General features: G+C 25.4%; 2 protein-coding genes across 5 annotated transcripts in view; one reads left to right on the top strand and one right to left on the bottom strand.

Annotated features, from left to right (window-relative positions):
* The window catches only part of LOC107445518 (solute carrier family 15 member 1), a 79245-nt gene extending 75720 nt beyond the window's left edge, over nt 1–3525 (bottom strand). For 2 of the 4 annotated variants that reach the window (XM_043045768.2, XM_016059927.3), the window contains exon 1: nt 3057–3368. The gene's annotated coding sequence lies outside the window, so the exon portion shown is untranslated. Of the gene's footprint in view, nt 1–3056 lie in introns of all 4 variants that reach the window. The other 2 variants (XM_043045767.2, XM_043045769.2) reach the window with 2 other exon arrangements.
* Nucleotides 3526–3667: 142 nt separating this feature from the next.
* On the top strand, nt 3668–13957 carry LOC107445519 (methyl-CpG-binding domain protein 2). The gene is made up of 7 exons (XM_043045770.2): nt 3668–3789; nt 3880–4007; nt 5624–5921; nt 7042–7132; nt 8026–8180; nt 8738–8836; nt 11227–13957. Exons 2-6 carry the CDS (start codon nt 3904–3906, stop codon nt 8834–8836), a joined length of 747 nt encoding a protein of 248 aa, XP_042901704.1. The 5' UTR covers nt 3668–3789; nt 3880–3903; the 3' UTR covers nt 11227–13957.
* Nucleotides 13958–14693: the final 736 nt, after the last annotated feature.

Raw genomic sequence — 14693 nt, 5'->3', positions numbered from 1 at the left:
ATTGATGGGTCATTATAGTTTTCATCCATTGTGTGAAACATATTTGAGTAACAACAAGTAAAATTAAATTTTGATTTAATATTTAAATATTTTAATCTGATTACTTTCAATGAATGTATGTCAATCAATTTGAGATTTCTACAATTAATTAAGTCATTTTTTACAACAAAAAGAACTTGAAAATTTGAGAGATATGAAGTTCAAAAGCATTTACAAAAAAATTATAAAATATTCTAAAAAATATTGTTTTTAGAGTTTAATTTTTTGATCATAACAGGATATTTATCATTAACAAAATACTTTATTTGAAAGCTTTTTTCAATAAAAAATATTAAGGTAACAATAAATAATAATTGGTTAAATAATTCAATTAAACCAATTAAAACTATATTTAATGTGAACAAATTCACAGAATCACTTTATTCTAAAGAAAGTTCTTGTAAAAACATCATGCAGTTTTTATCAATAATTAATACTATTTTTTTCTCCTCAGCTGGCCAGGGCACCCACTCACAACATTAAAAGAAAAAGGCAAATGGATACAGTAGATTTGAATAGTTTACACTCTGCAGCTAATAATTTAGAGTCTTGTGGTCTTATTTTTGTTTGTATTTATGTGCTTTTACTTATAACATGAACAAATAATACTTTAATCAAATTTCATTAGGCTTTTAAAGTTGTTTTTTCTTGTTGCTTTATTTAAATAAAATTTATTGAAACAAGACTGACTTACTTAAATTTCTCTTATTGTTTAAATTTTTTTTTTTTTAATATACTATGCATTTGGCTGGAAACATAAAATTTCCTAATAAATTCTAAATCTTTTATCGTAAATTTTAGTTCTATTATTTGAAAAAAGTGTTTCTGTCATAGTTTTATTAATAGTTTTTATTAATTCATTTTTGTCAATTTTTATTCATTCTGTTATGTGATAAACTGTTGATTAAATTAACAAACAGAGGGAAATACCAACATTGATAGAAAGTATTGTAAACCATTCACGTAGAAATAGTAAGTAATAATGCTTATCCAAATTTATTCTCTGTTAGTGTGAAAGGATTACAGATTAATGGTACATGACAATAAAATGAATATTAATTTCACTCATAAAAATAAATTTAAGAACAAGAATATGGTGAGAAATTAAAAATTAAATCACGATTTACTTGGCAAAATACACGAGACCCTTAAAGAAAAGACAACCAAATATTTTTAGAACTAAAAGGAAACAAATAACCAAATGATTCAAAAGAATTTTATAAATTCAAATAAAAACTACATAATAAAACATTTAACTCATTGTCTAAAAGTAGTAGGTTTTTTAATGTTTTCGAAAAAGGTTGCCATTTTGACGTGCTTTCTTTCTAAACATAAAAAGTGTTTGTTTTATTTGTTTACATAATCTAGGATTAAAGTAGAAATTTTTTATATATTTTTTGTGGCCTTATATAATATAGATAATAGATTACTGCAGTTTTGAAAATTTAACATTTTGGAAATGATAAGTTTTATAGTTAGCAATTATTATTTGTGAATTATATATAAATGAAAGAAAAATGAACATGTCTATGGAAAAATAAAAGTAAAATATCATTAAAGTTGAAGAATTAAATAAAAATATTTTTACAAATTTGTTAACAACAGATGCAAAATAAATTATCATTCTCAGTCTTTCAATGATACACTACAGAAAAATTATTAATTAAAATTGATATTATAACATTTCATATCCAAAATGAATAAATACAACAATATTAATAAACTTGGAGCANTTTTGTAATTAATTCACGTTATTTTGTAATATTACTTCGGAAATATAATTTGCTTTTCATTTTTAATATACACGAGACCTTTAAAGAAAAGACAACCAAATATTTTTAGAACTAAAAGGAAACAAATAACCAAATTATTCGAAAGAATTTTATAAATTCAAATAAAAACTACATAAGAAAAAATTTAACTCATTGTCTAAAACTAGTAGGTTTTTTAATGTTTTCGAAGAAGGTTGCCATTTTGACGTGCTTTTTTTCTAAACAGAAAAAGTGTTTAGTTTATTTGTTTACATAATCTAGGATTAAAGTAGAAATTTTTTATAAATTTTTTGTGGCCTTATATAATATAGATAATAGATTACTGCAGTTTTGAAAATTTAACATTTTGGAAATGATAAGTTTTATAGTTAGCAATTATTATTTGTGAATTATATATAAATGAAAGAAAAATGAACATGTCTATGGAAAAATAAAAGTAAAATATCATTAAAGTTGAAGAATTAAATAAAAATATTTTTACAAATTTGTTAACAACAGATGCAAAATAAATTATCAATCTTAGTCTTTTAATGATACACTACAGAAAAATTATTAATTAAAATTTATATTATAACATTTCATATCCAAAATGAATAAATACAACAATATTAATAAACTCGGAGCAATAAGAACTTATAAAAGTTCAAATTCATTTTCAATATAGTACTTAATCTTAATTAATTTAATAGCCATTACTGTTAAGTATTTTTTAACAGGGACAAACTCAAATGTACAGAAACATGTGGGAAAATAACATATCTTAGAGAAATTGGTAGGGCATATATCAATAATGCTAAAACTGACCTTTTACGATGTACATTTTGTGAGAAACTACTTATGAGATCTCCTTGAAAATTTTTAGATATTATCAACGGTATGCTATGAAAATGTTCAAGCGTTAACAGGAATACTTTATGAGTTAAGAATAATTTATGATGAATCTCTTAAAAAAATTAGAAGCTCTCAGTTCATAATTTTCAAAAAAAATTTCCGTCAGATATGTATTAGCAGTTATTACAGTGTTAACATTTATATCTAAATATTCCGTGAAAAAAAAACTGAAGCAATGTCTTGTTTGGTTGATGAGAAAAGCTAAATCGAAAAAGGTCAGTTTTTGAATTATTGGTACATGCTCCAAAATCCAAAAATTTTTAGTCTTCATCATAAAAATTCTTATTAGATAACCAAAACTTAACATACGAATAATAAAAAAAACAGTAAGGTTGTAGAAGACAACAAACATACCTCAATTATTCTTAAATCTCTTTCTAATTTTTAACTACTGATGACAAATATCTAGAAAACCACCAAGGTACGAAGAAAGGTTGTGCCATATGTTTTCTATTATTTTCTCATGTGACCAAACAAAAATAAAAACGATTACTTTCTATCCTAATATAAAAAAAAAAAACTATGTTCACTGGAATGTTTTACAAATATATCACTTTGTAACTTTCGTGAATTCCTTCGTTACTTTGAAATTCCATTTATAGTTTTTGTTTTTAGAATCAAGATAAACAAATACATGCTGTTACGGAGAAAAAGGAAGTTAGCAGAATAGAGTGTGTTTGCGTGTCGAACCAACTAGGTTTGAACGGAATAAACTTTTCAACTGATATCAAATTAAAATTATTTGCATAAATAGTTCCTAAATTTATACTTTTTATATAGTTTAGACTGAAACCGTTTAAAGTAGTTGCAAGTAAGTGTTCGCAAAACAATTGCCAAATTCATTTATCAAAATGAATATATATTCAAAAATAAAATTAAAAGCTATTAATAACAGAATTAAAAATATAATAAAACCCTAAATAGGTAGAGCATATTAAAGTTTAAACAACTTTGTTGGTTATTTCAATTTCAAAATAATTTTAATAAAAAAAATTTTGTAAGCTGCAAGCTCATCAAATTTCCACCTGAAGTGAGTAGGCCTTGTTCGTATCCATCGTCCGTCGCCAAATTATTTTGTTTGTGAATGGTTTGTAAAATACATAGAAAGAAAGTTATATATAGTTAAGTGTTATGTTAGCAAATTAAAAACCCATTAACAACTTTAAAATTCTTGCAGAAATTTCTGAATTATTGCGTATAAATGGCTTTAGTTGAGTGTCCAGCTCTTCCGAAGGGATGGAAACGGGAAGAAATAATTAGAAAGAATGGTCTTTCTTCTGGAAAAATTGATGTTTACTATTATAGGTAAAGAATTAAAAATAAAGAAGATTATTTTAGCTTCTTTTTATTTAAATTATTATATTTTTTTACATTAGAAGTCTAGAAGAAGCTTTGTTTAATTATGAGAGGCAGTAAATGTCTGTATTATGTAATGAATTATGCATACGTAATTCAAACATGTTATAAAATTTTTCTTGTAATGTTGCATACAGTATTAACTATATTACATGTTTCAGTAGCCCCACTTCAATAATTCTTGGCCGTAGTGAATGATCTATTCTAAGTTTTTAATCAGTTTTTTTTCTTGAAAAGTTATCTAATGGCTTTAAGAAACTTTTTTAAAGGGATCAATGTATAGATATAGCACGGGGATATAACCGTATTGTGATCTGTTGCACCAACTATAGTGTCAATCCGCTAATTGGATTTAAACTTGCAGAGTTTTTTTGAAATGATACCCTTCAAGTGATGGTTATCACAGAAGGTGGGTATCCCTGGTCCCCTTCTGTGATTTTTTTCAGTTTCTCGTGGGCCACTGCCCGGAAGTTTCTGAGCACTTGGCAATTATTCTGGTGCAATATGGAAATCTTTCCACTTGTGCGAAGCAGATTCAGGCCTGCGTGCAAAGTGAAAACTATATATAAAAATGGTTAAAAGATTGAAAAATGTTTTAAAGGTTAATTTCATTTTTTAAAATTTTTGACAAATTTTTAAATTTTGCTTTACATTAAACTCTTATTTAACTAGTGGCTAAGTCCAATTTGTCATAATAATTTATTCTTACTCTTTTTTTTTTTTTTAAAGATAACCAAAAGTATTGGGAGTTTTAGCATTACTTTTTATATCGACTGCGTTTAAAATTGTCACATTTTTTCAATAAATGTTTTTAAAAAAATTAAATTGTAAAGGAAAAATTTTCAATAAATAAAACAAAGTTTTTTTTTTATCTTTATGCATTTATTCTTTGTTTTATTGTAGAAAAAAATTATCTCTTAAACAAATATTAAAGAGTGGTTAGGGTAAAAAATGGAAAATGATGATAATTTCAGTCATTAAATCAATCATTTCAATCACATAATTTCAGGTAATAGTCACATTTTTTCTAGGCCTAAACTGATTGTAAACCTAGTAGCAGAAACTAGCCACATTATGAAGTGCTCCTGCTTCATTAGAAAATATGCATAAAGGACAGTGTTTTTAAGCATTGTTATTGAATAAATTATAAACTTGTTTATTATGAAAGTAATATTTACTTTTAGAAATGCTTAATCAAATTTTTTTTTAACCTAATGTGGGCTTTTTAGGTATTGATAATTTTTTAATACCTTCTACTACTTGCTATGTTGTATCCACATGAGAAATTTTTCATTTTCCCGTGACAGTAAATCCGATCCATCCACCTGCAAATGAAAAATAATCAGTCATATGTCATCATTCTAGTTTATGAAGAACAATATTTTAATGTTATTATATTATTATTCTTTATATCATAAAGTGGCACAATATTTCAATCAAAGTTTAAGTTGCATGTATTTTTATCTTTTGTTTTGCAGTTATTAAGCAAATGTGTATTATTTTGGCAACTTAGTTGTCTTTTAGTTTTATGCATATAAATCATCATGTTTATTTTTTGTTTTCAGCCCTTCTGGGAAAAGATTTCGGAGCAAACCTCAGCTAGCCAGATATTTAGGAGATGCTGTTGATCTTAGTACTTTTGATTACAGAACTGGGAAAATAAATTCATTACTTTTGAGGAAAAGTAAAAGGCAAAGAGGCACTCAATTTGATTATAACCGTGGAATTCGGAATGATGCTTCTTTAGTACCACCGATCAGACAAACTGCATCCATATTTAAGCAACCTGTTACTGTCGTGAAATCAACTGATGGCAAAGTTAGATCTGATTTCAAGCATGGGCCCCAAGATAAACCTAAACAGGTTTATTTAATTTGATATTATGACACTATTACTATAGATATGCATTATTTAATTTAAAATTAGATGACTCTAACACTGAATTTAGAAATTTTATTTTTTATTTGTTTATGAATCAAATCAAAATTGTTTTGTTAACATTCTACAAATAAAAATTGATTTAATGCTTTAAAGAAATGATATTCCTATTTTATGTTGGAAAAGCAATCAGGAGAGCTTAAAGCAAAAGCATGGGATAATAAAAGTATATAAAATGTTTATTGAGGTCATATAATTGGAAACCTACAAAATACATAATTTTTAAATCATGGCATTTGTCGATTCAGAAGCGAATTAGGTTCGACAAATAAGTGTGAGGTCACTTACAGTTCAATTAAATCTGATTTAAATCACATGGTTAGGCACCATCTTTTAACTTCTTCTCGAGTTACAAGTGCCAATTTTTTTTTTATGCACTTGTAAAGAATTGTGGCTATAGAAGATTGTGAACTGAAAGACTGGATGACTGTAATCTATTATTTAATTACGAATTTTATACATTTATTGGTCCATAATCTATTGTGTTTCTTTCTACCTTTTTAGTTCTGTAACATTGCTTTCACATAAGAAAGTTCCTAGGTGACTGAACATTACTCAAATAGACTGCTGACTTTTGTCAGCTTTGATAGTGCAGATGTTACCTTAAAATTTTAACATGTTTGAAGGTTACATTTTATCTCTTATTACATTAATAATATTAGAAAAATATTTTAAATAAATTATATATTTAAAATTCGAGAACATTTTCTCAAAGTTGCGCTAAATTATTTTATGCAAATAAAGAAAATATAAATAAATTTTTAATTTATGAGTCAAATGATTAGTTACAGACTTAAACATCACTGTTTTAAGTTTTACTCTCTAGGGTTAATTAAATTTTTCTAAATATTATACTTTTTAAAGAATTAAGATGATAGCATATTTCTATGAATTTTATTAGTTATTCAAATTTGTTTTCAATTTAGCTTTCATATTAAAATTTAAATATTCCTATATTTATGATTGTTTTTATAAAAATAGATATCTATTATAAATTTGTGTTACTTTATTTATTAAAATTTTTTTTTCCCGCATCAATTTTTAGTTATTTTGGGAAAAAAGATTGCAAGGGCTCAAAGCTTCTGACATGGATGAAGAAGCATTCAATAATTTTGAACTTCCCAAGAACATGAAAGGTCTGCTATTTTAAATCCTTTCTGCTTTTTTTTTATTATAATATTAAAATTATATAATGATTATATTATAATGTTTTTTCTGTAGTTTTTCTAATGTGTAAAAAACATACTTTAAATGGTATAGAGTAATGATTAGACCTGTTCCAGTTGATACCATAGTGAATGCTAAAACGGTTGATATTAAAGCTAAATTTTATTCTACCACACTCCAATATATATTTATTAGCATCAGAATTGTAAATGATAGTTTATTTTGTTTAAACTTATTGCTTTTTGGAATACTTCTTTATATAATTTTGTTGAAAAATTAGATAACGATACTTCTTTATCTTGTTTTGTTAAAAAATTAGATAAAGAAGTATTCCTTTAATGCTAAATTTTTTGAAAAAGTTTCTACAACGGTTATAGAATTTATTTTCTTTAAAATATTTTGTAATTAAATTAATTCCTCTAGCTTTAAAAATAATTGGAAAAAATTTTTAGTTTCATTTCAAACAAACTTTTTGTCAAGTAAAAAAAAAAGTCTTTTTTTCAACAACTAAATAGCTTTTAGTGGCCCTTGGTCATTGCCAACTTTATTATTTAAGCTCAGCACATTCAATACCAGTGGAACTCTATATAATCTATTTACCATCATAGTTATTTTTGGTCACTTCTAAACACTAGTGGGAAGCTGGATAATGAGTGAATAAAATAATCATTAAAGTATATAGTCATCTTGCACAAATATAGTCTTGTTGTGAGACATTCATTAATTTTACAAGAATTCCTGTTAGTCTCTGGTTAATTTTACTAGAATTCTAGTGAGGCTTGGATTAATTTTATAAGAATGCCCATGAGACATTTTTTGTTACATGAGTAAGATAATCTAGCATAAAAAATTATATTTTTAGGTGTCGGACCTGACCTTACTGAAGAAACCTTGCTTAGAAGCATTGCAACTGCACTACATGTGAGTGGTCAACCAATTGTTGGTCAGACTAACTCAAGAGTTGTTTTAGATAAAAATCCCAGTGTTTATATTAACCCTGAACAACCCCTAGTTCAGGTAAGTCAACATGTTATTATTATTTTAAATTTTATATACTATATAAGATCAAGCAAGAGTTACATTAAAAAGATGCCTATGATAATAGTAATAAAATGGAGTTTGTATTTGTTTTGTAACAGATACTTCAAATTATTTATACCCATTGCACGCATGTACAAAATATATTTTTAAAAAAATCTTTAAATAAATATTAAACCTATTTATTGACTAGAAAAAACTTCTATGTTATATTTTAATGCTTTCATCATGCAATCCTGAAATTAGTAACTTTGATTGCATATTCTGATAGGATTATGGATCAGTGTACATTCAAAGCCACTATAACTTGGAATATGTTTAATGTAGCCTAAATTAAAGACTATCAAAATCAGGGGTCTAATATTAAACTATCTTATTGTAACTCTCAAAACTTTGTTTTTGTACAGTAATTCTTGTGACGAGCATATGCTAGTTAAATAAGTTTATTTATGGTTTTTCATGAAAACTAGGGATTTTCTACTTAGAGCAATGTATATTTTTACTCTACAATTTTAGCAAATGTTTTTGTTATCTAGGCTATAGTTGTAACGGAGGAAGATATAAAAAAACAAGAAGAAAAAGTTCTGCTTGCTCGCAAAAAGTTGCAAGAATGTTTGAAAGAACTTTGTCTTTAAGTATGTAATATTTTCTTTCTTGTAATATATTACTCTTTTAGCTTATAGTCTTAAAATTTTATTATCTTCTGTTTTATTCATTGTATTTTAAACTAATTGTGTTGTAAAATTTTAAATTGATATTTTTTGTAGCTTTATGTGGATACCTCCAGAGTCACAAAATTGTTTTATGTGGATATTTTTTAGATAAAAGCACATTGACTCTAATTGTCTGAGTACTTGACCCTAAATTTTTTGCTATTACCCTGAATATTTCCCTTTGCTCTAAATAAGTTTAAATTTTTGCTTTTCACTCGTAAAGATATTCAATATGAACATGTCCAAGTGCTTAATGTTTGTTATTCAAATATGTTATTTCATCTTTCATATACTTTTCCTCTTACGTCATAACACATAAACAGATTACAGAGAAATCAGGCAGATGAAATTATTAAATTGCTTTGGTATACTAAGGAACGCTATCATAAAAATATGTAAAATATTATAATGTAATAATATTGTGTAGAACTTTTATGTATGGAATATAGAATGTATAGAAATTTATGCAATTATTTGATAATAGTTATTAAATTTCTTTTTTCTTTTATAAAATTATCATTAAATGAATAAATGTTACAATTCTGTGAAAGTGGCATTTTTAGAAATGGAAGAGTCAAAATTTAGTTGTGGCTGTTATTTTTAAATAATTTGGTATATTTTCTTATTTTAAAAAATATCTGATGGATTTTGCTTTCTTGAACCAAGTTTCATGAGTTTAAGGAAAAAGACTTTGATTCCCATGACTTTAGGGTAAATGGAAGACTTATGATTTTAAGATAAAGTGTGTTAATAAAAAAAATCATGCTGAATGACTTTTGTTCCTATCATATGGTTTTCCACTAACACTAGTCCTAAAGTTTCAAAGGATTGACCCCAAGTATGCCACCTAATTAGTCCAGAGTATTAGGTATGTTATGGAATCAGTCACAAAAATATACTTTCTCTGAATAAACAAACCTTATATTTTTGTCGATTTGAATTATTTATCATCCAAATATAGAGGATAGCAACTATCTTTAAAATATGGTCATATTTATTTAGTCGGGAAAACAGTTTAAAGTTACAACCCCTACAATTTTGAGTATTTTTAAGCCGGAATTTAAATTTGAAAAGAATTAAACATATTTAAGTTTAAATTTGAATTGCACAATATTTCTTTGAAACCATAAAAAAATTGAAAGAAACAAATACTTATGGAGAAAAAAAACTCAATAATCAATTGCAAGAACCATTTTTTTTCTCATTATTAGAGTTATTTGCTATAAANGAATTCATATCATTTTTTTCTTTTGCGCGTTTAATGCTACAGTTATAAACTTCTTCTTTTTTGTGTTTTTGTCAATCACATCCCTGTTTTAAAGCACTTTTTTTTAATGACTCTTAGTTTTGTGATTTTCGATCTAAAACAATATCTTTACTAGTTCTTGTTAAGCCACCTACACTTAAAGAGAAGTAATAATGCAATAACTAATTAAAAAAAAGAATGTAATGCAGAACAAAAAATTAAAAAATAAAAAGTAGTTATAATTGTAAAGCAAGAAAATATTTACCTAACAACATTTTAACTTCACATGTTTGCACAACAATACAATATTTCAAAATTAAGGTAATGGAAATATTCTTCAATGTAAAATAAATCAAATAATTTACAAGAGTTTTAAATTTTGAGAAATCATTGAAAAGAAGAGAAAAAATTAAAATAAGAAAATAACAGCAAAATTCGTTTATAAGTCGCCAAAATTGCTTAACTTACCTTTTTGGGAAACATGCAGCTTTGAGGTAATCAGCAATTTGTTAACACCTGTTGCTCCTTCTCCACGAACTAATGATTTTGATAAGAGTTAAAGGGGACGACTTTGCCCCCCTTCCTGTCTTAACTCTGGGTGAGTTCAAGTTAAAAAAAACAACATTCTGAAAAGTCTGTAATGAAAGGCTGCATAATCTTCGATACTGTCGGAATCATAGGGTTAAAGTTTCCATTAGTCAAAAAAATTTGGTAAATCTATGTTCATTTGGTTATAATCATTTATTATTTTCATCTGGTTATTATCAAACTGAAAGAATTTGCATAAATAATTAAAAATGTTATTAAAAATATTTATTTATTTATTATTTTTTTTTCTTAAACTGTTGGTTTGAGTTGTGATCTAAATCATGTTGGTTTAAATTAGCCAACCCTGATAAAATGTAACTTAAAATACAATCTCTGTTATTTGTATGTTAAAAATAATGCTTATTTAGCAAAATTGGTTTCTTATTGAATAATGGTCTCAATGTAAACATACGCTGCAATTTTGTTTTTGTGCTTACATTTCTTTTTAATACTTATATTATTCTTTATTTTTATTTAGATTTTTCTGGAAGTTCTTCATTTTGAGTTGGAAAGAATTTAATTCTTTGTTGTAGATAAGTGTTTTTTGTGATTGTTTTTATACAAAGCATTTATAATTTATATATTTCATTTACTTTCATTTTACATTTTATCATGTTTTAAGTATTTCGACATATATTTAGAGAAAAATTGAATCTTTTTGTCAAATTAAACTACATTTTACTCGTAATGTAAAATTGTCTAAGTTGTTATGAAAATGGTTGTTTTTATTTCATACTATTGAAGAAATTTTATTTCACACTGACACTTATCCCCAAGTTCAACAAATACTGGTTGAAAAGAAGAAGAAAAATATTATGAACAAGATTAAATGTAAATTTAAAATGACATGAATTGGAAGACTCGTGTGATGATTTTTTTTTTTTTTTTACATGAGATTTCAGTTTGTTAAAAAAATAAATACAGAATTATGTTTAAACATAGGATTTTTTTAGAAACATTTATTTTCAATTGGCACTATGCAATTAATTTTTTACTGGCTATTTAAAAAATATAATAATAAAATTTTGGATTTGTGTTCATGTGTTCTCACATTTACATAAACTGAGACCTAATGCATAAATGTTATTTTTCATGCACTATGCTTGAGGAATAAAATGTCATTTGCAGATATTTAATTGTTTAATGCTATTTGCACAATTTTTTTATAAAAGCTGAATTTGAAATCATTTTTTATATTTATCAAAAATAACTTTTTATGTGTTTAGTCAACATTTAAATTTTTTGAAAAAAATCTGCAAAAGTTTCAATTTTATAGATCTCTAGAAATTCGCTGTGATTTAATTTTCTCTTGTTACCTGTTTTTCAACAGCAAAACATTTTTTAATACTTTTTTAATATCAGAATTTTTAATTCAATTATATAAATTAATTTTGTTTTCCAATTTTTCCAATGATATTGTAGTAATGTGAGGATTTAATTTCTTGTATGAAAAGGCATGTCTTGGAATTTTTTTAAGGTAGTTTTATTTTCTCTTTAGTTTACTAAAAATTTGAGGCTTATTTAGGTTTCATTTATGCTAATGAAAATGTAAGAGAGCTGATAAAATTTTGAGTTTAGTATATAGCTAAAAATTAAATTTTTTATTTATAATTTAAAATTTGTGTCTGTATATATATATATATATGCACGCACAGAGTGATTGACAATTACCTAATCAACCATGAAATCCAATAATACTTACCTTAAGAATATAAGATATTGTAGGTTATGTTGTTTGCTGTATGTGTCTCAGTAGCAAAGGAGATTTTTTTGTTGGACCAAATTTAAAGTGAAACAAAAACTATGAGTCATTTGTATACATTTTTAAATGAAGTTAATTTTTGTTAATATTAGAATTTTAATTCATCTTCAATATACACTGTCTGCTAAATTGTTACAATCTTGCTTTTTTATAAACAAAGCAGAAAATTTCAACAATTATCTAACCTTTATGCAAGCAAGGCAAATATTGATTAAATCATTACATCTGTGGAAAATTGAATAGACAAAGAAAATCAATAGTGTCCATAGTAAAAATTTAATTAGTTATTGCATACTAAAGATTATGTTGAATAAGGTTAAAAAAAGCTTTAGAATGTTGCCTTCAGTATTGTACTAAAGCTAAGTTTATGTTCAATTTTTGTTTTACTTAATGGGTTTTAATGGTAACAGGGTGCGTAGCATTTTTAAAAGTGGTTGAAGGTGCTTATTTTTGTTTTTTAAAAGGCCTTAAAGGTGCTTTTTTAATTGGGTGTTTTTAAAAAGTGCTTAATTTTCTCTTTTTCAAACTGAGATTTTTCCTTTGAATTATGCAAAAAGATACAGTTCAGATTGCGCTATTCAACGTTTTAACAATTCATTCAAGCCCATTCTATTTTGGGGTATTGTCAGCGCGTAGTGTATGAAAACGCCATTAGTTTTACATGATTCAAAATTTCATGATGTTTGACAATTGTCAAAAACAATGCCAATTTTTTTTTTTTTAAATGACATTTAAAACAAGATAAAACCGTCAATTGTCAAAAAATTTCCAACCCTGCCTAATTATGATATTTTTTTAAAGTGCGTAAAAATATTTTTTAAATGCTTAAAAGGTGCTTATTTTTTGTTGAATAATTTGGCTACACACCCTGGGTAATATAATTCTGGTTAACTTTTTACAGTTTCTGAAAAATTGACAATTAGATCTTCTCAACAATTTGCTCCTTAATTACTGTTTTTTTGTTATGCATCTGATGATCTTAAATGTAATTTTGACTTAAAAATTGAAAAACTTGAGGGCATCATTTAAGTGTCCTTTCAAAAACATTTAAATTTCTATGTTTAAGAGTATGTTATGATTTGCCCTATAATAGAAAAAAATGGATAATAACGTCATATAATTATTTTTTCTTCAAATTATTAAAAACACACTAATTACTTTCTACCATTAAATATTTAGAAAATAGTGATTGATTTATTGACCTAATATTGATTTAGTTAAACTTTTTGGTGTCCTTCCGTTATCTTGTTTGCATCGTTTTATCTTTTGCAAAGTGATGGATTCTGTAAGAACACATATGTAATAAATTTTAACTGTTGTGAAACACTAGACATACTATCCCTAAGTAATTAAAATGAAAGGAAAAGCTTACTGTATGCATAAATGTAGTTTTAAATATCTATTTTACTTTTTTATTTTCTAATAAATTTTTAAATTTTTGTTGTCATTTATTCTCTAATAACTTATTATCATGACATAAAATTATTTAAGCTATTTATAAAATAAGAATGACTCTAGGTATTTCTGAAATAAAATTAATATGAATTCTTTTTTTTAGAAGTACCATTAATATTTATCATAATTTTGTGGGTTCAGTAAATTCCCCGTGAAGTTGTGCATTTAATGTGTGTTACAATTATTACAAAGACAATACTTGCATGAAGTTCCAAGCATATAGATGTTCAATAATAACAAGTATATTTAGATATGACTAATGAAATATTATAATTTGATGGAATAATGTGTAAAATTAATGTAGTGGGACAAATACCTTCGCGAACGTAGCGACCTGTAAAGGGCGTTGTTATTTGAGACAAATGACTGTTAGCAGAACAACACGATCATCAGTTGCACTGGAGATTTATTCAGTGTAGCATGGCAATGTTCCTCCTTTATTGTGGCTTAATTAAATTCAAAAAAGAAAAGTGTTTGATATTCTTTCTTATGCAAGCGAAAACAAATTGGAATCTTTTTTTTCTCCTAAATGTCCTAAACACTTTAGAAAAATATTTGTGAATAAACAGAAAAAAAATTATGTACCTAATCTTCTTAGAGTTAAAACCTAACATCTGTAAAATTTAATGATCTAATATGAAAGGTCTATTTAAACTTTACATTCCATACTTTTTCGAATCATATTATTTTGAACATTAAAATACGCAAAAAGTGTACCGAAACACATA

Source organism: Parasteatoda tepidariorum, chromosome 7 (genome assembly GCF_043381705.1).
Source record: "Parasteatoda tepidariorum isolate YZ-2023 chromosome 7, CAS_Ptep_4.0, whole genome shotgun sequence".
In the NCBI taxonomy this organism is placed as follows: Eukaryota; Metazoa; Arthropoda; class Arachnida; order Araneae; family Theridiidae; genus Parasteatoda; species Parasteatoda tepidariorum.
The sequence above is the reverse complement of the archived record's forward strand: the minus strand, read 5'-3'. Positions and strand labels throughout refer to the sequence as shown.

Bases quoted from the DNA above. Each gene is read 5' to 3' on its own strand.
- LOC107445519 (XM_043045770.2), top strand. From the start codon at position 3,904: ATGGCTTTAGTTGAGTGTCCAGCTCTTCCGAAGGGATGGAAACGGGAA. The intron at 4,008-5,623 runs GTAAAGAATTAA...TTTTGTTTTCAG, and splicing joins ATTGATGTTTACTATTATAG to CCCTTCTGGGAAAAGATTTC. The intron at 5,922-7,041 runs GTTTATTTAATT...ATCAATTTTTAG, and splicing joins CCCAAGATAAACCTAAACAG to TTATTTTGGGAAAAAAGATT.